At 56.5% G+C, this 25201-nt stretch overlaps 1 protein-coding gene across 1 annotated transcript; it reads right to left on the bottom strand.

The window, feature by feature from the left end:
* Positions 1-3760: 3760 nt before the first annotated feature.
* Positions 3761-24972, bottom strand: FGD2 (FYVE, RhoGEF and PH domain containing 2). The gene is made up of 16 exons (XM_045541865.1): positions 24742-24972; positions 21245-21443; positions 19522-19602; positions 18756-18904; positions 17189-17345; positions 16856-16994; positions 16268-16326; positions 15901-16047; positions 15104-15196; positions 11655-11734; positions 11546-11576; positions 10995-11087; positions 9774-9905; positions 6016-6162; positions 4747-4893; positions 3761-4400 (listed from the first exon to the last, which is right to left on the bottom strand). The coding sequence occupies exons 1-16, from the start codon at positions 24807-24809 to the stop codon at positions 4185-4187; spliced, it is 1938 nt and encodes a 645-aa protein (XP_045397821.1). The 5' UTR covers positions 24810-24972; the 3' UTR covers positions 3761-4184.
* Between the last annotated feature and the right edge of the window lie 229 nt (positions 24973-25201).

Genomic DNA, 25201 nt, shown 5'->3' with positions numbered 1-25201 from the left:
GGGATGCGGAAAGCTGTAGTGGATCACATCAGCAGCAGATCACCAGTGACCACGACCTTTTTTTGGTGCAAGTTTGGCTTTGGGAAGTGCTTTGGAGCTTCTTCTCAGTCCAACCACTGAGCTGGTCATCGCCAGTTGTCGTATAAAATCCACTTTTCGTTGCGTGTCACAATCTGATGGAGAAAGGGTTCATAGTTGTTGCGTACAAGCAAGGAAGACACTTCAAAATGATTTTTTTGATTTTCAGTCAGCTCATGAGGCACTCACTTATCAAGCTTTCTCACCTTTCCAACTTGATTCAAATGCCAAATGACCATAAAATGGTCAATGTTGAGCTCTTCGCCAATCTCTCATGTAGTTGTAAGAGGATCAGCTTCGATGATGGCTCTCAATTAGTCGTTGTCAACTTCCGATGGCCAGCTATTGCACTCCTCATCTTCAAGGCTCTCGTCCCCTTTGCAAAATTTCTTTTTTTTGAGGCAGAGTCTCACTCTGTTGCCCAGGCTAGAGTGCCATGGCATCAGCCTAGCTCACAGCAACCTCAGACTCCTGGGCTCAAGTGATCCTCCTGCCTCAGCCTCCTGAGTAGCTGGGACTACAGGCATGTGCCACCATGCCCGGCTAATTTTTTCTATATATATTTTTAGCTGTCCATATAATTTCTTTCTATTTTTGGTAGAGACGGGGTCTCGCTCTTGCTCAGGCTGGTCTCAAACTCCTGAGCTCAAACAATTCGCCCGCCTCGGCCTCCCAGGGTGCTAGGATTACAGGCATGAGCCACCACACCCGGCCTTGCAAAATTTCTTAAACCACCACTGCACTGTACATTCGTTAGCAGTTCCTGGGCCAAATGCATTGTTGATGTTGCGAGTTTCCACTGTTTTTTGACCCATTTTGAATGCAAATAAGAAAATTGCTTGAATTTGCTTTTTGTCTAACATCATTTCTATAGTCGAACCATAACCACATTTATTTAAGAATGTATTCCAACATCAAATGGCAAATTTCAACAATGCTAAAACTGCAATTACTCTTGCACCAACCTAATAATATCTATTCCTAATGTTATTAAGAAATAAATGAAATAGGGAACATATATGTTCAGGGCAACTTGAATCTGTCTTCCAAGTTAAAAAAAATTCAAGAAAGAAACGAAATAATCTCTACCAAGGCCTTAGTACAGTGCTTGGCCCACTGTGAGTGTATGAGAACGTCACCTCCTTCTGTAGCTATTACTCACTTAACAAGTCACAGGCATCTTTCCAAGTCAATGCATTAAGGTCTAAGGCTTCTTGTTAAATGGTTGCATAGTTCTCCATTGCATGAATTCGTCAGAATTTATCTAATGAGTTCCCTTTTGATAGGCATAATTCTCTTTAATGAATCTCCTTTATGGATATTTCTGCACTTTCCAGTTTGGGGGATTACTGTAAATAACGCGCCGTGAACACCTCATGCGTGAGTCTTGTCGTACTGGGCTATTTCCGTGGAGTAAATTCTCAGAATTGTAACTGCAGGTCAAAGGCTGTACAGTTAGAATGTTGGGTGCACATAGCATGTGGGGGTGAAAGTTAGAATGTTGGGGTGCTCAGTTTAGAATGCAGGGTGCATAGGGCTCCGTTCTTGGACCCCTTCCTCTCCTGTCTCATTCACGCTTTAAATCCTTTGGGTAGGATGAGAGCCCCAGCCCAGACCTGCTCCCTGAGCTCAGGTTGCCATCTACTTGACGTGGCCATCCATGGTGGGCACCTCAGCTGTGTGTGTCTTGGCCACATGAGAACTCCTGATGTTTGCTGCTCCCCAGCCTGCTCCGTCCACCGTTTTCTCACTTGGTTAGTGGCAGCTCCATCCTCATGTGCTCAGGTCAGAGGCCTTGGTGGCACCTGTGGCTCTCTCCTTCTCCCCCACCATGTTCCCTCTATAAGGGGATCCTGTCCACTCTGCCTGCGGAATAAATCCAGAATCTGACCCCTTCTTACCACCTTCACTGTTCCAGCCCTGGTCCAAACCAGCACCTCTCTCACCTGGATTGTCCAGACAGCCTCCTAACCCTCGCCCCGTTCTGTTTCAGCAAGCAGTGGGAGGGAGCCTGCTACAACCCCGTCTCATTCACAGCCGTCGGAGGGCCCCCACATCTGCCTCTTCCGCCCCTGCCCTCAGGGATGATCTGAGGCTCCCCCCATGGGCTCCCCCACACACACCCTGATCCAGCCACACTGACCTCCCCACTGTTCTTTGCATGCACTAGGCAGGCTGCCGCCACAGGACCTTTGCATGCACTGTCCCCGCCACCTGGAGCGCTCTTCCCCCAGTATCTGCGTGACTGCCTCCCTTACTTCTTTCATTGACATTGTTTTCAAACATCGACATCCTTCTGCCAGGGTGACCAGGTGTCCCAATTTGCCTGAAGTGGAGGTGTTTCCTGGGACTTGACACACCAGGAACGTACAGTTGGTTGGGCCCCCTATTTCAGCACCTATCATATCTGCTGTGCTCTGTCTTTTACTACTTATTTTGTTGATTGTTTCCCCGATGAGGATGTAAACTCCACGAGGGCAGAAATTTTTGTCTCATTCACTACTGTATCCCCAGTACAGGAACCGCATCTGTCTCCTAGAAGATGCTCCTTATTTGTTGAATGAATGAAAGAAGGAATGAACTCATGGCCAGCCTGGTCCTGAGAGATTTTGCCTATGAGGTTTTTTTGGGCTTTTTAAAACACTCCACATGGCCAGTCTCCATGGCTCACGCCTGTAATCCCAGCACTCTGGGAGATCGAGGCAGGAGGATCACTTGAGGTCAGAAGTTCGAGACCAGCCGGAGTGAGAGTGAGACCGTGTCTCTACTAAAAATAGAAAAATTAGCTGGGCATGGTGGCACATGCCTGTAGTCCCAGCTACTCGGGAGGCTGAGGCAGGAGGATCTCTTGAGCCCAGTAGTTTGAGGTTGCTGTGAGCTACAAAGACGTCATTGCACTTGGGGGGGTGGGGGTAGGGGGTGACAGAGTGAAACTCTATCTAAAAACAAAAACAAAAACAAAAAACACCCTACAGGAGGGAAGTGGCCTCAGATTGGAGGCAGGCAAACTGCTAGAGCTGCAATGGGGCAAAGACCTGTGGCTTTCCAATTTTCCTCCTTTGAGAACCCCAGAAATGGCTGGGTCTGCTGGGAACAGCTGAGGGTGTGCGGCCAGGCTGGGGCCACTGGATGTGGCTTGCTGACCGCTGCCACCCCTGGTGGTCTCTTATGAAAATGCAGCCTCACCCACAAGTGGGGCAGGGGTTGGGGGGGACAGAGGAGCTCCTCCCACCTCCCACCTCTCCCATTTTTCTCCTTCTCTTCCTCTCCTTTTCCCCCTCCCCCCACCCGCCCGCCGCTGGCTTACTGTTCTGGGACCTGAGGAAAGAGGTCTGACCTCAGCCCACTGGGCTAAAACCTGGCTCTGGCATCTACGAGCTGTGTGACCTTGAGCCAGTCACTAAACCTCTCTGAGTCAGTGTCCGCATCTGGAAAATGGAGATTATAACTCTGGAGTGTAAAAGGAGATAATCCACAGAAAACACCTAGCACAGTGCCCAGCCCACCAGATGTTTGTTTTTCATTGTGATTATCGCTGTCACACCTGGCACTGGACAGGGGCCGAAACCTTGGTCTTTGCTTGCTTTCTTCTTCACCAGGGAGCCCAGGCCGCGTGGATCCGTGTGGGCACTTAGAGAATAGGCCTCCCGCACGCCAGACAAATTAAACCAGAAACCTTTGGTGGCATTTCAATACAGGTGTTGGTAATTTTTAATGTTTAAACTAATTTATGTATATGTTTTGCACCAGCATTTTTTAAATCTCCCCCGGTGATACTGATGAGCAGTCCTGCCTGAGAACCACACCGGGGTGACCAACAGTCCTGGCTACCTGGCACTGTCCCGGTTTTAGCACTGACAGTCCCATGGCCCAGAAACCCCCTCTGCCCCGGGCAAACTGGGACACGTGGTTGTCCCCTTCCCAAAAAGGAACGGACTCATATTTTTTCTGAATCCCCAATCAGGGCACGTGGTCTGGGCACAGGTGACTGGAACTGGTTAGTGCAAGCACAGCTTGGGGTGGCAGGTCACCGAGGCTCAGGGTCAGGCTGAGGCAGGAGCCAGGCTGAGTGGGAAGAGGCGGGCAGGGCAGCGGCCGGCTGTGGCTCAGTCAGACAGGTCCCCGTCGTGGGGCTCCCCGGGGCTCCAGCCACCAGCCGCCCGCTCCATGGCCTTCACCCAGCGGCCCCTCAGCTCCTCGGTCTCGGCCTTGAAGGTGTAGAGCTGGCCTGACTGTTGGAGCTGGAAGACCCGGGGGTCCCCCTGGGGCCCAGCGGTCACCTGGTAGCCCAGCAGGGGAATGGAGGTGTGAGCCCGCATGTCCTAGGGGTAGGAGAGAGTGGTGGGCCACTGTCCTCCCAGTCAGCCCCACCGCCCAGACAGCCACCGTGAAGGTCACGGCCACATGCCACTGCTCATATCCCAAACCTTCATGAAGGGGGGTGGGCTGGCGGGAGGACATTGAGGAAGAGGAGGCCTCCCCTGAGGGCAAAGCAGTTGTGACCTAGAGTCTGGGCTTAGCTCTGAAACCCACTGACTCTGTGACTCGAGGGTACCATGGCCTCATTGGGCCTCAGTTTCCTTATCTGACATATGGGGCCAACAATACTCACCCCCCGGCCCCCCTGTGGGAAGGCCAAGGCCCGGGCAGGGCAGGTGGCGGCCTTACCTGAGGGGCAGCGTAGACATAGAGCACGAGGGGGTCATCCCGAGGGATCACACACCAGCCCCGGGGGCCGCTCTTGCCCCACTTGTCCCCGACCAGATGCAGGAAGCTGCACATCAGGCTCCGGTCGGGGCCGGCCGAGGACCCTTTCTAACAGCAGAAGGAGGGACTGTCAGGGAACAGAGCACCCACCAGGCATCAGACGTTGGTGTGGGACCTGACCGTCACCATTTCTAATCCTTGCAGCAGTCCTGCAAGGAGGGCTTGTTTGTCCCTGAGGCCCAGAGGTCCCACCATGTGCCTGTGGTCACACCGCTGGCCACTGGCAGCGCTGCAGTCACACCCCAGCAGCCTGTGTCACCACAGCGAGGGCTCCAGGGAACAGAATGGGGCTGAGAAGGGCCGAGCCCGACCGTCGCCAGGAGCAGTCTGTGTAGCCTGGTGGTCAGGGACTGGCCCAGAAGGACGGGGAGGATTGGCAAGGGGCTGAGTCTGTGGAAGGAAACCAACTTGAACCTGGGAGCCGATCTCAGCTGGGATAGTGGGACCTCCTCCCACCTCCCGGGATAGTGGGATGTCCTCCGGCCTTCATGAGGGCGGCGGGTTGTGGCCACCGATGCTGGGCTGGTTGACACTGTGCCTGTCATGCAAGGCTGAGCATAGCTGGTGCCCCAGAGCGGAGCGCCTGGGGCTGGGGAGTGGCTCAGCAAGGCCCCAAGGGCAAGAGAAGGAACAACTGTGGCTGAGCTCAAAGAGCTGGCCCCTAAGTTGCTGTGTGATCTGGGGCAGGTCACTTCTCTGGGCCTGAGTCTCCGTGGAATGGGACCAGCTGGCCCCCGAAGTCCCTTCCAGTTAGAATGGAGTCTCCAATCTACCTGACCTGGAGCCTCAGTGTCCCCATCTGTAAAATGGAATCAGTGACAACAGCTCTCTTCTCCTCCTGGGACTGTTGGGGCAGGGCATGGGGACATGAGCAGCAAGTGTCCAGAGGGGCCATGCCATTACTGGGTAGGGACACAGAGGAGGGGCGGAGAAGCCTGTAGCCAAAAGTTGCTACTGTTTGGTGACAGGCCCAGCACTGTCTGGGCAGGGGTTGGGTGGGGAGGAGGCTGGGGTCTGTGGGCAGAAAGGGGAGGAGGGAGCCGGAGGGAAGGTGTGACCACGGCAGGCTTGTTCCTCGGCACCCAGCACAGTGCCGGCACGTGGGGCTCACCGGGCACACATTCACTGAACGGAAGGACGAACGATGACCGCGGGGACGGCAGCCCTCACCTCCAGGATGCCCCGCCTCTTGTCCTCCTTGTCCTCGGGGAGCACGTTTCCCGTGAGAAAGGTGTAGCAGGAGAAGCAGACGCGGTTGGGCCTGTTGTCGTCGTACTTCAGCTGGGCCCGGTAGTCGGAGCACCTGGCACACACCACCTGCGGGAGCACACGCAGGAGGGGCTCGGGCCTGAGATGGGGGCCTTAGCCAGGGAGGTGGGGGCATGAGAGCAGCCGGGGGCAGGAGGGGGGCAAAGAGAGCTTCGAGGGCGGGGCTGTTCCCCACGTTGGCCAGGGCCCAACACGGGGGAGCTCATGCTCTGGGGTTCTCCGGGGGGGTGGGGCTTGAGCCCTGGCCCCACTGCCAGGGCCTTAGCTTCCCTCCCCGCCAGGTCCCCCTCTCACGGGGGCAGCCGTGAGCCCTTCGAAAGGCCCCAGCGTCTGATTCACTTTCGCAAGTGCTTGCCCTCTGCCATCTCGCCTGACTCTCCCAGCGACCCCCAGGTAAGCCACCTGCCACCAGGGCCACACAGCTCCCTGGCAGACAGGCCCTCCAGGCAGGGCGTGTCTTTACCATCTCACAATTTGGCTGCAGGATTCCTGCAGACTTTGCATTCTGCTCCATCATGGAGCCAGGTGTGTTCTGATGTAACAGTGACAGGCTGGCTAGGTGCCAGGAGACTGCCACGAGGACTCCTTGGAGCAGGGCCCACCTCCAGCGCCCCACGGAGAAGCCCCCACGGGCCGCCACGGATCGTGCTCGGAAAGTCACGGGGTGCTATAAGATGTGACTTTCGGGGAAGACTGGGGTGCCGCAGAGGATCCAGGATGGGGGCTTGGAAACGAGGGCAAGAGAAAGGGGTGGAACTTCTCGGGCCGCGCCAGCACTCGGGGAGCCGGTCGTGCACCCAGCACAACGTGGGGCCTCGGAGGCCCCGAGAAGGAGGCCGGGCCTGCCCCACCCTGGCCAGGATTCCCGTCTGGCAGGCAGGAGAGACAGAAACTGGCACCCGGACCACCGAAAGGATGACTCACGGGCTCGCCGGGCGCCCAGTCTGCACAGGCTCGGGAGCCCCACAGTCAGGACGAGGGAGCCTCGCACGCCCCGCGCACCCGCACCCACTGCCTCGGCGGAGTATTTTATTTTATTTTTTTCTTGAGAGACTTAAATTTTTAAATATAATTGGTAAATATTGGTTTTCTCCTCCACCAACTTTTTATTTTGAAAAATTTCAAACAGGCCGGGCGTGGTGGCTCACGCCTGTAATCCTAGCCCTCTGGGAGGCCGAGGCGGGTGGATCGCTCCAGGTCAGGAGTTCGAGACCAGCCTGAGTGAGACCCCGTCTCTACTAAAAATAGAAATAAATTATCTGGCCAACTAAAATATATATAGAAAAAATTAGCCGGGCATGGTGACGCATGCCTGTAGTCCCAGCTACTCAGGAGGCTGAGGCAGGAGGATCGCTTGAGCCCAGGAGTCTGAGGTTGCTGTGAGCTAGGCTGACGCCACGGCACTCACTCTAGCCAGGGCAACAGAGTGAGACTCTGTCTCAAAAAAAAAAAAAAAAAAAAAAAGAAAAATTTCAAACCTACAGACAAGTTGAAAGAATAATACAATGATGCCACCCACCAAATTCACCAATTGTTGCCATTTTTGCCACACTTCATCTCTCTGTAGATGTATTTTTTTTCTCTGAACCATTTCAGTATAAATTACAGTCATCGTGACATCTCACCCTTAAAGATGTAGCTGGTGTCTTCTAAGAGCACGGGGGCTCTTCTCCCTGTCCACGTGTCAGGGTCACACTCAGGAAATTTAACACTCATGCAATATTATCTACATGTGGCTCATAATCACATTTCCCCCAAGGGTCCCCAGAACGACCTTGGTAGCTTTTTCTCCCCCATCCAGAGTCCAAGCAGGGCTCATACATTTCATTGAGTTGCCAGAGTATTTTATAGCTTAAGTTGGAAGGCAGGTACATGGGTGTCGTTATTTTTTTGTGCCTCTTTGAATTTCTTTGCTACTTTAACTAATTTTTTAGGAACTACTTGCAAAGTCACAAGTGCGAATCAGTTGAACTCCCATTTACAGAGGTGCATCACCAAGGACGTCACCAGATCCTTTCTATTTGGCTTTGGGACCTAACTCTTCGCTAACACCTGAATGTGGGTGTGTCCTCTGTCTCCCGGGAACTTACTTTTGGGGACACCTCCCTAACTGGCCCCAACCTGTCCAGCTGGACTCCTCCTGCCCCCTGGAGGTCATTAAAGACTAGGGTTGCAAAGGGCTTCTCTGTTTGCAGAGGAAAGGGAGGGGCCATGGTGTCAACAGAGAACAGCCCGGGTACAGCAGATGCTTATAAAGCAGAGCGAGATCTGCCTCTGATAACCAGCACTGTGCTGGTAAGAGGGAGAAGTGGAGAGGGCATGCCGCTTCCTCAGTGAGCTGGGGGCTCACTCCTGCCGCGTGAGCCCTGCCTGAGCTAGTGGGGGGCGAGGGAAGGAGGAGAAGGACAGGGAAGGAGGGAAGGGAGAGAAGGTTCTTGTTGAATCCTCACTCCCACCCTGGAGGTAGGTATTATAATCCCCATGGCATAGGGGAGAAAACTGAGGCCTGAGCCGGGTGGGCAGAGTTAGCAACGGAACCACCAGGTGCCCGGGTGCGGAGGATGTGCCGAGAAGAGGAGGGGCCGGCTAGCCGAGGCGGGGTGAGAAGAGAGGACGGCAGAGTGGGTGGGTAGGTGTATAACGGGCATGGGGGCCGGTGAGGTGCAGGTGCAAGGCCTGAGGGGGCTACGGGGTTTGGATGTCCCTACCCTGGAACTGGAGACCATTTCCTAGTCCCGGGTCTGGGGGTCCTGGGAAATGGTAAGAAAACAGGTGAATTAATAGGGTCAGCTTTGGGGGATGTCTTGATTAAGTCATTTAACCTCTTTGTGCCTTGTTTTTCCATCTGTAAAGTGGGAAAATAGCAGCCTCTGCTTCACAGCTGTGCTACTGGGTTGCATTGGTTGAAGTAGGCAGAGTTGCCCAGGAGGGAGAGTGCAGGGCCTCAGCTGGGAGGGCAGAGGCCTAGGTGGGACAGGTGGAGGCCTAGGTGGCACAGGTGGAGGCCTAGGTGGGACAGGTGGAGGCCAAGGTGGGACAGGTGGAGACCTAGGTGGGACAGGTGGAGGCCAAGGAGGGACAGGTGGAGGCCAAGGTGGGACAGGTGGAGGCCAAGGAGGGACAGGTGGAGGCCAAGGTGGGACAGGTGGAGGCCTAGGTGGGACAGGTGGAGGCCAAGGAGGGACAGGTGGAGGCCAAGGTGGGACAGGTGGAGGCCAAGGGGGGACAGGTGGAGGCCAAGGTGGGACAGGTGGAGGCCAAGGTGGGACAGGTGGAGACCTAGGTGGGACAGGTGGAGGCCTAGGTGGGACAGATGGAGGCCTAGGTGGGACAGGTGGAGGCCAATGTGGGATAAGTGGAGACCTAGGTGGGACAGGTGGAGGCCAAGGTGGGACAGGTGGAGACCTAGGTGGGACAGGTGGAAGCCAAGGTGGGACAGGTGGAGGCCTAGGTGGGACAGGTGGAGACCTAGGTGGGACAGGCGGAGGCCAAGGTGGGACAGGCGGATGCCAAGGTGGGACAGGTGGAGGCCAAGGTGGGACAGGTGGAGGCCAAGGGGGGACAGGTGGAGGCCTAGGTGGGACAGATGGAGGCCAAGGGGGGACAGGTGGAGGCCAACGTGGGACAGGTGGAGGCAGGGTGCGGGCAGAAGTACTCACGTAGCCGCAGGCCCGGCAATGGTGGCGCCGGCGTGTCAGGGCATTGAAGGGTTCCTGGCAGCGCATGCACATGGTCACCATCTTGTCCCGGATCCACAGTGGCGCCCGGAGGCCCAGCTCCTCAGACTTCAGCTGTAGATTTGGGAGTAGAGTGGGGTGGGCACCCCATACCCTTCTTTTGCTCATGCTCTGAGCCCTGCGTCCTCCATCCACCCGCTTGTGGCAGGGGTTCTCTGTCGTGTGTTCCCCAGGGGCTTCTACATGAAGCTGACTACACTGATAAAGACCGTATGATAGGTTAGTTACTGTCATTCCCATCTTACAGGTGAGAAAACTGAGGCCTACAGGTCAAGTGACTCAGCCAAGTGTCCCAGCAAGCCAGAGTTCAGAGCTCAAATATGAAGTCAAATCAGACATTCTCCCTAACCTCTGCCCCCACCTCCCATGCTCCCTTCATCTTTTTTTTTTTTCTTTTTTTTAAGAGATGGGGTCTTGCTCTGCCACCCAGGCTGGAGTGCCGTGGTGTCAGCCTAGCTCACAGCAACCTCAAACTCCTGGGTTCAAGCAATTCTTCTGCCTCAGCCTCCCAAGTAGCTGGGACTACAGGCATGCGCCACCATGCCCGGCTAATTTTTTTCTATATATATTTTTAGCTGTCCAGATCATGTCTTTCTATTTTTAGTAGAGACGGGGTCTCGCTCTTGCTGAGGCTGGTCTCTAACTCCTGACCTCGAGCAATCCTCCCTCCTCAGCCTCCCAGAGTGCTAGGATTACAGGCATGAGCCATGGCGCCTGGCCTCACCTGGATTATTTTTATATTTTTTTGTAGAGATGGGGTCTCACTATGTTGCCCAGGCTAGTCTTAAACGCCTCTGGGCCTCAAGCAATTCTCCCACCTTGGCCTCCCAAAGTGCTACGGTTACAGGCATGAGTCACCACACCTGGCCCCCCTCCTTAGTCTTACATATCTCAGATACTTTCAAACCCAAAACCCTGCAGCCAGAGCTTATAAAGATATGAAACCCTTCCCCGTGATAGCTGCATATAGAGGTTCGGGGAAAGCTTTGGCACTGAGTAGGGTCATGTTGGGATGGGAGGGCTTTCTCTGGTCCCTTAAAATTACTCCGGGTGGGTGACACTCTCTGTCCCTCCAAGCAGGTCTGGGGAGAAAACACTGTTGGGCTGGAGGCCCCAGCAAAAGATGTGAAAGACTCCCTTTACCTCCTGCTCCTGGGGGTCTCCCTCGGGCCCCTGGCCCGCGGCCTTGAAGGTTTCATTCCGCTTCTCGATGTGTTCGATGGCTGCTTGGCAGGCCTGGGGTGGAGGAGCGGGGAGGGTTGAGGGCTTGGGCGGTGGGAGGGAGGGTAGCTCATCTGTCCGTCCATCCACACCTTCCACACATTGCTGAAAGCCTACTGCTTGCCCGGCACTGGGTTCTAAGCACACGTGGGCAGACTCAAGGGAGGAGAAACTATTAATAATAGACTCAGATTACAGATGTAAAAATGGAGGCTCAGAGAGATTAAGTGACCTGCTGCAGGCTGCCCAGCTAGGCAGTGAGAGGCAAGATTTGCACCCAGGTCTGACTCCAGACTACCACAGGGCAACTCCCTAGGAAGAGCAGGGAGCAGCTGGGCACGCCCGGATATGGACGTGTGCACACGCAGGCACATGCACGCGTACGCTCGGGTGCACAGGGACACACCCCTCCCTCCCGGGCAGCCTGAGCAGGCTGGGGTCGGGATCCTAGGTGCCTCGGAGCGTTCCTGTACCTGTATCCAGGAAATCATTTCCTCCTGGGACCTGCTCGGAAAGTGAACACAGGTGTTGAGGACAGAGGCCCTTCCCAGCTCCCCGCCCGGCCGGGCCCCAGTCCTTTACCGGGCTTGCAGCTCCAGGGTGCGCTGCTTCCCGGACACCAGGAAGGAGTTGGGGAACTCGGCATCAGTCAGCTCCCGCACCTGCAAGAGGAGGGAGGAAGGCCACCAGCCCAGGCTTGTCATGCCCCTTTTCAGGCACAGCACTGTGGAGTGGACGGAGGTGGATTGTGCCCAAGGGACAATTCAGATTTGAGGGACAGGGATGGGAGCTCGCTCACCACCGCCCGGATCCTGTTGAGCCAGAAGAGTGCGCCTGCCACTGGGCCTCGCTCTGGGCAAACGAGACTTCCGGCTCCTGGGATTTTAACAGCAGCTAAGCTGGCCCAGTGTGAGGTGGAGGTGACAGTTCCTGACAGTGGATTCACCAAAATGGAAACTGGATTTCAAAACTGGATGAGTATGCGAGGGTTCATGGTACCATTTTCTTGGCTTAAAAAATGTCCATACTAAAAAGTTAAGAAAATAATCTTCCCAGCAATCTTGGGAAGTAGATATTACCATCCTCATTTAGGAGATGAGGAAATGGAGGCTCAGAGAGGGCAAAAGACCTGCCTGAAGTCACACAGTACCTAAGGGGCAGAATAAGGATTGCAACTCAGGTTTTCAGCCCCTGAGGGTAAGGTGGAAGAACATCTATTTTCATCCCACCCCCAGAGTCCCGTGAGCACAGACCTGTGGCAGGCAGCGTGGAGAGGGCTTCACTAAGGGAAACTGAGGCACAGACCTAGAGCCCAAGAGTCTCTGAACGAGGGAACTGTGCTGCCCTTGAATCCAGCTGACACTGGAGCTCCTCTGCGGCCTCCCTGCCACGTGGCGGCCAGGGCTTTGCACACTGTCGGGGCAGCCCACCACACCCAGAGAGCACTAAGTGTGAGCAGGCCCTTCCTAGGCACGGCCCGGACGACGGCTGCACAGGCCAGTCTTTCCCTCTAACAGGGGTCTGATGAGATTTGGACTCAATACTCTCAGCCTTGGGGAGAATTCTCGGGTTTATAAATGAAGGAGGTCATGGGGCAAGGGGTGTCTGGGGAAAGCCACCCCAGCAGCTGTGCACAAGGGGTCAGGGCTGGATCTGGGCAAAAGGGACAAACCCGCAGCACAAAGGCCAGTTAGGAAGCGATACCATAAATGGTCCAGGCCTGCCCAGGGCCTGGCTCCTGCGAAGGCCTGGAGAGAGGAGAGGTTTCTAAAATAATTGGGTTGGGAGAGGGAGAGGGAGAAGAAGGAAGAAATCCCAGGTCTGCAGTCCAGAGTAGGAAGAAATAGGATGCTTTTGATAGAAAAGGGGGAACTGGGGGCATCTCCTGACCTGAGGGTCCAAGATGCCCCCAGATGTTCCCACAGAGGCCTCCAGCTCCCCATTAGGTTTTAAGAGGACAGTTCCCATGCCCTGCCATGCCAAGTCTCAACCACTTTCCTCAGGTCTGAGCCAATTCAGTCCCCTGCTAGTCCATACAGTGCCTTTGTGCTAATCAGAAGAGGACACCTTTCCTCAAAACACTTTACTGACATCTGTTGGCAAACTGGCATAATATCCAGATTTTGTTGGAACAAGACATTTGACTGCCATCTGCCGGACAATTCTAACTACAAATATACAATCTATGATAATGCTAATCTACAGTCTGCTGTAGATGGCACCCTCTTAGATGAGGGATCCTTGTGCAGTGCACAACCTGTACAGCTGTACATGGAGCTCCTGGGTATGTGGGCCTGTTCCCCTTTCCTCTTCCCAAACTGCCCCTGTGCAGGATGGCAAAACATTAAGACCAGTTCAGACCTTAAGGAGAATCAGCTGCTGCAAACTAGGCCTCCTTGACACCCAGGAAGGAGGAGGCTGGGGATCACAGGCCAGCGGGACCCATCATGGTGGTTGAAGGCCAGACCTGCCTCCAAACCTTAAACTAAGAAAATGGTTCCTGCACAGACCCGGGCAGGTCAACCACTGTGTACCTGCCAAGCCCGTGCCATCCAGGAGAGGGTGCTGTGTGGCCACTGGAGTGTCAGACACGCTGGCTGGACGGCATGCACCAGGGCTCATGAGCCCTCACCACACACCCTATGCACCTGACACCCTCAGGCTCGTCTCAGGCTCGTCTCTCTTTTCTCTTTGTGACTTTGTTTTGGTCTGTCTATTTCTTGGCTTTTCCATCTGTCAATCTCCGCCTCTTTTCCTATGCCTGGGTCCCTGACGTCCTTTGACAGGGCTACTTGTCTTCATTTCTCCATCTGCAGCCTCATAAACCTGCCTTTCTCAGTCTCACTCACCAACGACTCCAAACATAGGAGCCTGCACAACTCTAGTTAGTTTAAAAAGCAAAGTCCAGGCTGGGCACGGTGGCTCACACCTGTAATTCCTAGCACTTTGGGAGGCCAAGGCAAGATTGCTTGAGGCCAGGAGTTTGAGACCCCATCTCTACTAAAAACAGAAAAATTAGCCAGGCGTGGTGATGCACACCTGTAGTCCCAGCTACTCAGGAGGCTGAGGTGGGAGGATCGCTTGAGCCCAGGAGTCTGAGGTTGCTGTGAGCTATGATGATGCCACAGCACCCTAGCCCAGGCAACAGAGTGACTCTGTCTCAAAAAAAATTAAAAATAATTAAAAAAATAAAAAGCAAAGTGCAGAACAGTGCACGGGGTACCCCACTGCTCACGGGGTAAGGTGAGCAAGCCACACCGCGCTACTCATCTGCATATGCGAAGACTCGCTCTGGCCTCCCGAGCAGCAGGGCTGCCTTCAGGGTAGAGCAGGGGGGAGAATTTTCATTGTATATATTTTTCACATTGTTTGATTTTAGAATGTGTATTATCTATATTTTTAAGTGATAAAATTAAAGTTATTTTTAAAAGATAAAAACAAAAAATCTGGGGAATAATAACGGCCCCTATGTCACAGGGCTGCCGCGAGGGTCTGACGTGACGGGAGGCTGAGGCCCCCGGGACGCCCGGTCACTGGCACTGCTGTGGCCGCCGCTGCCCCTGCTCATTTGCAGTCGTCTCGGGACGGCGACACACACGAGCCAGCAGCTGACTGACAACGCAGACCTTTCTCTCTCAAAATGTGGTCCGTGCACTGCAGGGTGGGCATCACCCGGGGCTGGGCAGAATGCCGGGTCCCAGGCCCCGCCCAGGCTACTGACTCAGAACCTGCGCTTTAACAGGATGCCCAGGGGATAACGTTTTGGGAGCAGCGGTGTAGACAGTAGGGAAAGCAGAGAGAGGCCAGGCGGGGCTGTGCACGGCCCCGAAACTGGGCCGGCCCACGGGAAGCTGGGGAGGGCTGGAGCCTGGGTGCGAGAGCTCTAAGCCCAAACTGTCCCGCTCCGCATTTGCCTGGCACCTGCCGGGCTTCGGTTCTCCAAGTGAGAACCCCGGTGGACCCCTCCTGCCACCTCCCATGCTCGGTCCCACCCTCAGGACGGAGCCCGGCATGGGTGGGGGGCCTCTCACCTTCATCCCGGCCACGTCGATGCGGGTCCTCACCTGGAAGTGGGCGCCCACCTGGATGACCCTGGGCACACAGTAGAGCAGCATGTTGTTGAACTGCGGGAGACGCAGACGTGAGCGTGCGGGCAGGGCAGGATGGCAGGTGGGGCTTCCCCGAGAGTGGGCCGAACACCCTAGACTCCCCCGCCCCTCTAGCCATACTCTGGGCAACTCACAGGATGTCACAGGTGATGAGGAAGGGGTTGCCTGGCCCCCAATCCCATTGGGACAGTCCCTGAAGGGACACCCTCCCTGTGGGCATCAAGGGACTACAGCAGATCTCCAAACCTGTAAGGCCTCTCTCACAGGGGCGCGGAGTGCCGGGGTTCACAGGAGGCTGTACCTCCCTCACCCGCACCTCCAGGCAGGACCACCTTTCCAGAGCTCAGGGGGTACCCTGGCCTCTTCAGTGCAAACCCAGGGCAGTTCTTCCTAGAAGCTAACCCTATTCCCTTCTGCTGTGCACCCTCTAGAGCACAGATTAATGCCACAGGCTTTGGAGCCAGACTGGGTTCAAATTCTGACTCTGTCACTTCCTAGGGCATGTCTAGGAAACCCGTGGGTTGGAGATCCCTGCGGCTTGGAGGCAGCATGTGACTTGTCCAGAGTCACCTGGGCGCCGAAGCAGAGAAAGACAGAGAAGCAGGCTCTTCCCTGTCCCCCCTGCAGTGCCAGATGGAGGCCCAACGGGCATAAGCAGGGCCAGAATGGTCCAGGGACTTCCCTCCTTAGTGTGGCATGGGGCTCCCCGCACCCCTTACCAAGAAAAGGTAGCGCTCCATGGGGTCGTTCCGGCGGAAGGAGATCTTAAGGACCGGGCCCTCGCGGAGCAGGGTGTTGGAGGGGTCCACTATGTCGTCTTCCAGGCCCAGGCGCTGGTACACCTCCCACAGGTCCTGCAGCCGCTCCTGGGGACGGGTGTGCGCCCTGAGCCCAGCCGGGCAGGGCTCACCTGCCTGGAAGCTTTGCCTTGCAGGGAAGGGGACGGGAGTGTGAGAGCAGGACAGCAGCGGGACAGGTGTCCTGGGCGGGGCAAGGGGACGAGTGCGTACGGCCACCAGGGTGTGCGTGGGGAGGCTGAGACCTGCTGGGAGGAGGGGACAGGGCCGCAGGGAGGTGGCTGCTCACCATCTCAGTGATGGCGGCGTTGGAGTGCTGGGCTGCCGAGAAGATCACGTCCAGGGCTTCTGAAGACGGGCAGGGCCAGAGTCAGCCCCCGAAGACCGGGAACCGGTGGCTGGGGCAGGAGGCCCTTGAGGCTCAACAAGGGGCCTCAGGACCTGCCACAACAGCCCCCAGGAGCAGCCCGGCACAGGGGGTGTCTGGATGGTGGGCCCCAGGGCGGAGAGACTGGAAGCCGCTGAAAGGCGGCGACTCGGCGTTTGGCTTCGGGGGTTCTCGCTGTTCCCCACCCCGAGACAGAACCAGAGGGTGTAGTGGAAGGAGCATGGGCTCTGGCGTCACACAGGCATGAGTTCAGATCCCAGCGCTACTCTTTTTTCTGGCTGTGTGACTTTGAGCAAGCCACTAAACCTCTCTGGGTCTTAGAGTCCTCATCTATAAAAAATGGTTAATGGTGTGGATAATGTCTACAAAGTACCAACGATCAGTGTTGGCGACGGATGGTCTTCATGACCATTTGTGCAGGAGCTCAACAAACATATGGGAATGATTCAGGCCTCCCCAGCCCCCTGGACGCCCGGGGGGTGTCCTCACTCTGGGCATCAGCCCGGTCTGGGGCCTGGGCCGGCAGCTTCTGGACATACTCCTTGAGCAGCAGCTCGTAGCGCGGGATCCTCTGCACGGGCTCCAGCATGTGGTGCTGCAGGGTCAGGCTGCCCGAAGCCTCGCTGCTCTTGGGGAGGGGTGGGGGAGCGGCAGGGGGAGCGTGGGAGTGGGCAGGGGAGGGTCAGGGGAATGGGCGGGGCGGGTGGGGACTGGGGCCCGTGGAAGCAGCTGAGCCTGGGAGATGCCCCAAATCACCCAGGGAAACTGAGCCCCCGCACACTGGCGGTGGCAGGGCAGGTTCTGGCCCTCCCCCAAGCTCACCTGGATGCGTGTGATAACCTCCTGGAAGGCGGGAGACTTCTCGGTCCAGGTGGCCAGCAGCTCAGCAGCTCGCTCGAAGTTCTTGACATACTCACTGTACATCTTCAGGAACGGGGCCAGCTTCTGGATCACGTCGCCGATGCGCGGGGTGGCCGTCCTGCAGGAGGGGCCCCTGGGATTGCCCTCGGCCTGTGACGCCCTCTGCTGACTCTAGGCAGGGCCAGGTCAGGCCAGTCTCCCTGAACCCCCCAAAAAGGCATTTCCACTGCATCTCTGAGGGATGTCACCCTCATGTGTATGCTCACCCCTCTTAGACCGTGAGCTCCGCAAGGCAGAGGCCATTCTGGTCCACTGATTGGCTTCTCCCACAAGGCCCAATACGGTGCTGGGCCCACAACAGCCGTTTAGTAACTCTTAATACTTGACATTTAATTACGTGACAATAATGGGGACCACACGCCCAGCCCAGCGTTGCCCAAGACACTGCATGCCTCATTTCATTTAATTCTCACAACTCTGCAGGTTGGGACTGTCGTTAGCTCATCTTAAAGATAAGGAAATGGAGTCTCAGAGGTGTAAGAGCTTATCCAGGGTCCCCCTGGGGTGGGCCCAAAGGTCACTGCACCGAGGGACGGTTGCAGCGGGCAGGGAGGAGCCGGGACGCCGGAGCTGGGCTGCCTGACTCTGATTCCCACTGGTGGCGGCTGCCCTGCTGTGTGTTCCTGGGAAAGTCAGTTAGCCTCTCTGCCCCCCAATTTTCTCATCTAAAAAACTGGAATGATGGGGGGCAATCTTATGGTGTTATTCTTTTTTTACAAAACATTTTATTATTAAAAAATTGTAAGCAATTACTCCGTCACTAGGTTTAACAATTACTAACACTCCTCTTTGCCAAAGATTTGTAAAAGACATCCCAGACATCATGGCACTTCTTTGGCAAAATGTAGAAAGCAAGTAATTTCACCACTGAATACTTTAGTGGTCATCTCTGAAAACGAAGAGGTTTTTGGCAAAACCACGATGCCATCAGCACCCAGCACGCTGGTGTGAAGAGGGAGTGAGTCAGTACGTGCCCGGCCCGCAGCCGGCATGGGGGAAGCCCCCAGCGCTGGCCATTGCCACTGCCTCCTAAGTCGCTGGCCTAGCGAGGCCCTGCCCCACCCCTGCCCCAGGGAGCAGTCACACAGGCAAGGGTGCGCGTGCACACACACACACGCACACACGTGTGTATACACACACGTGCACGCGTGCGCACACACATGCGCGTGCACGCACATACGCACACACGCACACACGCGCACACACGCGCACACACGCGCGTACACACACGTGCACGTGCACGCACACACATGCGCGTGCACGCACTCACGCGCGCGTGCGCGCACGGCCTCTGGGGGTCAGTCATCCAAGCCCCTGGCTGTGCAGAGGGACCAAGCCCAGAGGAGCAGACTGTCGCGGCCACTCAGCAAGGGCATGGGCCTAGCCGGCTGAACCAGTGCCCTGGGGCTCCCCGACCCAGCGGCCCAGGCCTGCCGTCGGGGCCTCCGGAGCTCCTGGGGGACCTCACCAGTCGTCCAGGCGCCGCTGCAGCTCTGGGAGGAAGAACTGTGCGTGGAACTGGTAGATGGAGGAGATGTTGGAGAAGATGATCCTGACCACGTCTTCGGGGACGGCCTTGCTGCTGCGGGCCGTCTTCAGCAGCTCCTGGAAGAACACCTGCAGCCGCCACCGCCAGTCACTCGAGGGCCACCCACAGCCAGCCCGGGGGAATTGAGGGACCGCCGCCCCCCAGCTGAGTGAGTGCTTTCACCTCCCTCATCTCCCAGCATCCTCCTAACAACCCAGGAAGACAGGCCAGGAAGATTGTATCCCGGCCACTTCACAGATCGGCAAACCAAGGCCCAGAGCTGCAGGGACCGGGCTGAACGCCGGCAGCTAATGAATGCCAGAAATGGGCCCATCCTGGCTCTGTGGCGCTCTTGGGCTTCACCGGGCTGAGGCTCCCTGCGCTGGTGCTCAGTGGTTAACACTCTACGCCTAAGAAGGTGTGAAGGGTGAGCTGATGTCGTGGGTGTTGGGCACTGGAGGGACAGAGGGGATTCAGGGGCCTCTGGCTGGTGCGTGCGCAGCTGTGCGTGGGGCTGTGCTGGGCACCAGGGGGCGCGGTGCCATAGGCTACATCCCATTCCACCCCAACCCCAGCTAAAGGGCTAAGGCTTCCTAGAGGCAAAGCCAGGGGTCCGAGCCCAGCTCTGGTGAGGGGGTGGGAAGGCAGAGCCGGGCGGGTGAGGAGAGCCAGTGCCGTGGCTTGGCGGGGTGCCCTCGCCACTGGCCTGGTCCAGCAGGTGCAGGCGGGCCACATAGGCCTGCTCTGTCTCCAGCAGCTCCTGCACGATCCTCTTCTCCTCGGGCTCCTGCTGGGGGGTTGGGGGGAGAGAAGGAAAAGAAGGGAGGGACACCTTTGGTCTCCTGGTGGGGACCTTGGCTCAGTCTCCAAATATGCCCGGTGAAGCACACCTCTTGGTATTCACGCCCCCCGCAGTGCACCCGGCTGGCCCTGGTTTGGCTTTTGCAGAGCACGGGGCAGAGCGAGGCTGCACCAGCCCTGGGCCTAAGTCTGAAGAGGCCTGGAAGTCTCCCCTGTGCTCTCTTAGGAGCTATGAACCATCACATCAAGAAGTCTGGCTGCTCTGAGAAAGAGACTCATGGACAGGGTACGTGCAGAGCAGAGGGCTGGAGACCACGTAGAGAGAGCGCCAGGGACCCAGCCACGCCAGCCCCCATGCTGAGCCCAGCCTCCTGACTGTCCCTGCCCAGCACCAGGCTCGTAAGTTGAGCTATCTTGGGCATTCCAGCCCCAGCCACCATCTGACTGCAGCTATGTGAGAGACCCTGTTAGGGACTGAATTGTGTCTCCCCTACTAAGTTCATATATGGATGCCCTAACCCCCAGGGTAACTGTATTTGGAGATTGGCCCTTTAAGGAGGTAATTGAGGTTAAGTGAGGTCATGAAGGTGGGGGCCCTAAACTGATCAGATTGGTAACCTTGGAAGAAGAAGAGACAGCAGGGAGGTGCGTGCACAGAAAAAAGGCCAAGTAAGGACACAGTGAGAAGGCGATTGTCTGCAAGCCAAGAGCGAAGACCTCCCCGGAAACCAAACCTGCCAGCACCTTGCTCTTGGACTTGCAGCCTCCAGAACTGTCAGACAACACATTTCCATCTAAGCCACTCACTGTGTGGAGTCTCGTGACGGCAGCCCTGGCTGACTAACACAGACTCCAGCGAGACCAACAGAAAGACCCTCCAGCAGCGTCCCAGCGAACCCACAAAACTGTGAGAAACGGTAAATTGCTGCACCAGCCACTGTGTTTGGGTGGTTTGTTATGTAGTGATTGATAAAGAGAACACACTACGACGATCACTATCCCACTTTACAAATGAGGAAACTGAGGCACAAAGAGGTTAAAGTGACTTGCCCAAAGTCACAGTCAGTAAGCAGAGGAGCCGGGGTGTGGCCCGAGGGAGCCTGGATCCGGGGTGCACAGTATCTTGCATCCTGGCCCTTGAACTCTACAGACGAGGAAACTGAGACCCACAGAAGGGAGGGGAATTGCCCAGATTCAGACCAAGCTCTACGGGCATGAGAACTGGCACTCAGACCTCTGTGTCTGGTTGGGGAGTGTGCCCTCCTCCAGTGAGTAAACTGAGGCCACAAGAGGGAAGGGTACAGGTTCACAAGATGGAGACTGTCCCAAGCCATGTGGCCTTGAACAAGTTCCTTAGGCCGTCTGAGGTTGAGGCCGTCTGAGATGTCTTTGCCTAAACAACTGCTACAGCGAGGGACCCGTGAAGCAAAGCGCAGGGGACACAGCCACAGTCGGTTAATCAAATGCCCTCAGTGGGGAGAATCTCGCTCCCAGCTGATCTCTGGCCACACAGGCCCCACCTGGGGAAGTGCCGGCTCTGGGGGGAGGAGAATGTGCGGAGAGATCGGTGGGAAGCACCCTCCCCCCGCCCCTGCCAGCTCCCCACTTCTGCCCCAGCCCTCAGGCACCTGTGTCCCTGGCGCGGGGCAGGTCCCAGGGTGGCAAGATTTCCTCCAGGCCCCGCTGGACAGCTTGTTCTTCAGGGAGCTCAGGTACCTCCTGCTGACCGTCCTGGGCCCGGGCTCCAGGGCCTCCCCAACGTCCACCTTCTCCCATGGCCCTGGGGACTGGGGAGGCCTGTGGGCTTTGGGCACTGCCCCCGGGGTCCTGAGAACAGAACAGATCTTTGCGTTTCCTGTCTGGAGAACGGGGAGAATAGCAGCACGTCCCGGCGGGGATTTGGGGTGATTGATGTGAATACCTCGCGTGCAGGGGCCCTTGAGAGCCCGCTCTCGGCAGGAACTTGCTAAGCAAGACTTCTACTTCTTTCCCAGCGCCTTTTGTGGAGGGCACTCCAGTCTTCAAAATGAGTCAGCAGGGACTGTATTTTATTCTCTAGGGAACTGCATACTTCCCTGTTTAAAATGCAGACCCTTCCAGGAGCCCCTCCAGCACAAGTGGCTCCACAAGTGGCTCCTTCCAGATCACCCTCACCTTTGGACCTCACCCCTGATTTAGTTTCTGCATCAGTAACCACTATGTTGAGGGAAGGTGGGAGCCGCAGGACAATCTAAAGCGAGAGCAGAGCTGCTAAAGCCGGGGCTTTTCAGCAGGAGCCACTCTTGCCACACCTCCAGCAGGAGAATAAGCCAGCTCGGGAGCAGATGCCTTGTTCTCCCGGGGAGGGGCCTTTATAGGGCAGCTTTGTCACCCTGTGTACTGGGTCTGCAAGCCTGTTGAATTCTTTAGGTAACAGAGGCCACCCTCACTGAATATATCCAACGATTTGGGCTGGTGTGGAAAGGCGTGTGGTGACAGTGTGGGACAGGCATCCTCATGAGAAAGACAGGCTGGGAAACAGAGAGCTGGCCAGGTACAAAATCTCCAGACTCAATGAGAAAGGTTTCTGCTACCCCCATTTTGCAGCCAAGGAAACTGAGATACAGAGAGGACAAGGCACTTGCAGCTTAGAAGTGGCAGAGGTGGGATTCTAATCAAACCAGCTCCTGAGCCTTCCGCTAGACTATCCACCTCCATCTGAGCGCAGGAGAAACGGGTCCAGAAGGTCAAAGTGACTTGCCCCGAGTCACACAGTCGGTTCGTGGCAGAAAGAGACACAGTGCTGGGCTGCTACTTCCAGGCTCTCCCACCGCCCCCCCCCCCCCAGCACCCCAGTCCTCAGTTCCTCAGCCCACAGGACTGCAGCTCACAGGAACAGCTGATCTCACACTTCTTGTTCTACATTTGGCTTCAGCTTCTGCATTTCTCCCTCAGTGCCCCAGGCCAGCTTCTGTTTCCTCATCGCCCCCCAGTTTCAGATCAGCTAAGCTCCTGGAGACCTCACAAGGAAGCCCAGGCCAAGGCAGCTGTCATGGGGCTCCCCATTCCATAAGGGGTGGCTCTCACTCTCCCGACAACACTCGCTCTGACCTCACTGTGGTCGAGGGGTTGCCCAGTCCCGCCGGGGGCGTTGCCTGGACAGAGCACAGCATGCCCAGGGCCTCCACCAGAGTGCGCCTACTCCTTGCCTTGCGTGCTGAATGAGGGGGTGCCACTGCCCCACACCCAGGGGGATGGTGGGTCAGGAAGGCAGCACCTGAGAGCTGTCCTCGGTGCTGAATAGGACAAGCTTGGCCAAGACCTTGGGAGAGGCAGGGTAAAGTCACCCAGCTCAGGAAGTTGAACTGTCCTTCTAGGTGCACATCTCTACCACCTTCACCTCGAAGGGCACCGGAGGCTTTGTCTGTCCTAAGTGCCTTCAACACAGCATCTGGGGCCAGGCGTGGTGGCTCACGCCTGTAATCCTAGCACTCTGGGAGGCCGAGGCGGGTGGATCGCTCGAGGTCAGGAGTTCGAGACCAGCCTGAGCAAGAGTGAGACCCCGTCTCTACTAAAAATAGAAAGAAATGATCTGGCCAACTAAAAATATATATACAAAAATTAGCCGGGCATGGTGGCACATGCCTGTAGTCCCAGCTACTCGGGAGGCTGAGGCAGTAGGATCCCTTAAGCCCAGGAGTTTGAGGTTGCTGTGAGCTAGGCTGACGCCATGACACTCACTCCAACCCAGGCAACAGAGCGAGACTCTGTCTCAAAAAAAAAAAAAAAAAGAAAACCACAGCATCTGGGCCTTTCCAAGGACACCCATTGCCCGTGACTTTGCATCAATGGTTATCCCACGAGCTTAGCATCCACAGACAGAAATCCTTCGCCTGCATCCTCTACAGCCCCTACAGGATGCTGGGCAGTGCTGCCCACATCCCTTTTCAGGACAGAGGCACTCTGCCCCTCCCCCCGCTGCTGGTATAATAGTGTTGGTGGCTAATGGGTCGAAGGTTATTGGCTGAGTTCCTCTCTGGAAATTGCTCTCCCTGGAAGAGAATCAACTTGCCCAAAGTCTAATGATGAGTCCACATGGAGGTACAAACATCCAGCTCTTCGCCTCTGTTCAAACAACTAAGGGACACCTCGGCTCCAGAGCTCCCTGGGACAGGCTGAGGCCTCTGCCCAGCCCTGCTTCATGCACCCGCACAGCTGTTGTCCCCAAAAGCTCTCACCAATAAACCTCCCGAGGCAAATCTCTATCTCAGAGCCTACGTCCAGAGAACCCTACACACCGTCCCTAACACAGCCCTGGGCTCCTGGGCTTAAGCAATGCCCGCCGTGTGGGTTATTGTTGCACACGTGCACACACACACTCACACCTGCCAGGGCCCCCGGCGGCCTCCACACATCTGGTCCAGCCTTTTCCCTTCAGACAAAAGCCCCAACGCTGCCTCAAAGCACATGAACTTACAGCACTTGGCATCTTTATCTCTCTGTCTCCATTTCCTCATCTGTAAGATGGGGATAGAACCTACCCCCGTTCAGTGTTTGAATGATTAAATGAAATAAGTAATGAAGTGAACTTAGAGCTGACCACGCATCTGGGTTTGCCTGATACAGTCCCAGCTTTACCTGCTGTCCCCTACTCACCCAATTTTCTTGGCATTCACTTTCACTTTGAACCACATCCTCTTTAAGTGATAAATGATATGGTTATCCTACTGTAAATGCTTGGTAAGTATTAGCTACTCTTTCCTCCAGGTGCTGGGGGCACTGGGTGGAGACTGCAGCCCAGCACTGCATCTGATGTGCCCATGCTTACTCAGAGCCGCACATGTCTGCACTCCCCAACGCATGCTGGTACTCTCACCCTGCCCAGCTCCCGGTGCCCCAGTGACACTCTCCTATGCTCCAAGGAACCCAGGACCAAGGGTTGTGGGTGCTGCCCAGACAGGGAGTGGCATCCAGGGCAGGGCCAGGGAGGGGACAGCTCACTGTGGGGCCCAAGGGGGCCCTGGCCCCGTGCCTCAGCCTGCAGGCAGGGAAGGTCTGAGCTGCCAGAGGGGCCGGGGTGGGCAGTGGGGGTGGGGGAGGCTGCCAGCCCACCATGGTGACCCTTCCCACCCTAGCCACCCCATACCTGCTGTTCTCAAACACAGTCACCAGGTTGGACACAGATGCCAGCTTCTCCTCACTCGCCCCCTCCATCCTGCAGGCCTCCAGGTGATCCTCAGCCACCCCCGATGCAGGGACGGAGGGCTCCGGCTGGCACACTCGGCCACCCTAACTTGGGAACACAGATGGGCTAGGTCCTCCTGGAATCTGCTCCCACCTTTCCCGAGGACTGAGCAGGCTGGCTCCTGGCTTCAGAGTGAGGAAAGGGGAAGTGGTCCCAGAGCCACAGCCCTAAAGGACAAAGGCCAGTCAGTGCTCCCCACGGGGGGGAGGAGCCTGTCAGGCCCCACCCTCCCACAAGGGGGCTGCATTTTCAGGCATGTAGACCCCTGGATCCAGAAGCTATCCTGGGCAGGGAACAGGGCACAGAGGTGGTTTCTGGAGCCAGGCTCCTGGCTGGCTTCTTGTCCTGACTGGCCCGGCCA

Source organism: Lemur catta, chromosome 2 (genome assembly GCF_020740605.2).
Source record: "Lemur catta isolate mLemCat1 chromosome 2, mLemCat1.pri, whole genome shotgun sequence".
Lineage (NCBI taxonomy): Eukaryota > Metazoa > Chordata > Mammalia > Primates > Lemuridae > Lemur > Lemur catta.
Note: the sequence above shows the minus strand (reverse complement) of the source record. Positions and strands in the feature narration are given on the sequence as shown.

What these genes read in the sequence shown, in the direction of transcription:
- FGD2 (XM_045541865.1), bottom strand. Translation starts at nt 24,809, where the DNA reads ATGGAGGGGGCGAGTGAGGAGAAGCTGGCATCTGTGTCCAACCTGGTG. An exon ending in GCCTGCACCTGCTGGACCAG is followed by an intron (nt 18,905 to 19,521) that starts GCCAGTGGCGAG and finishes TGGCGGCTGCAG; the next exon opens with GTGTTCTTCCAGGAGCTGCT. An exon ending in AAATGATTTCCTGGATACAG is followed by an intron (nt 11,088 to 11,545) that starts GTACAGGAACGC and finishes CCTCCACCCCAG; the next exon opens with GCCTGCCAAGCAGCCATCGA.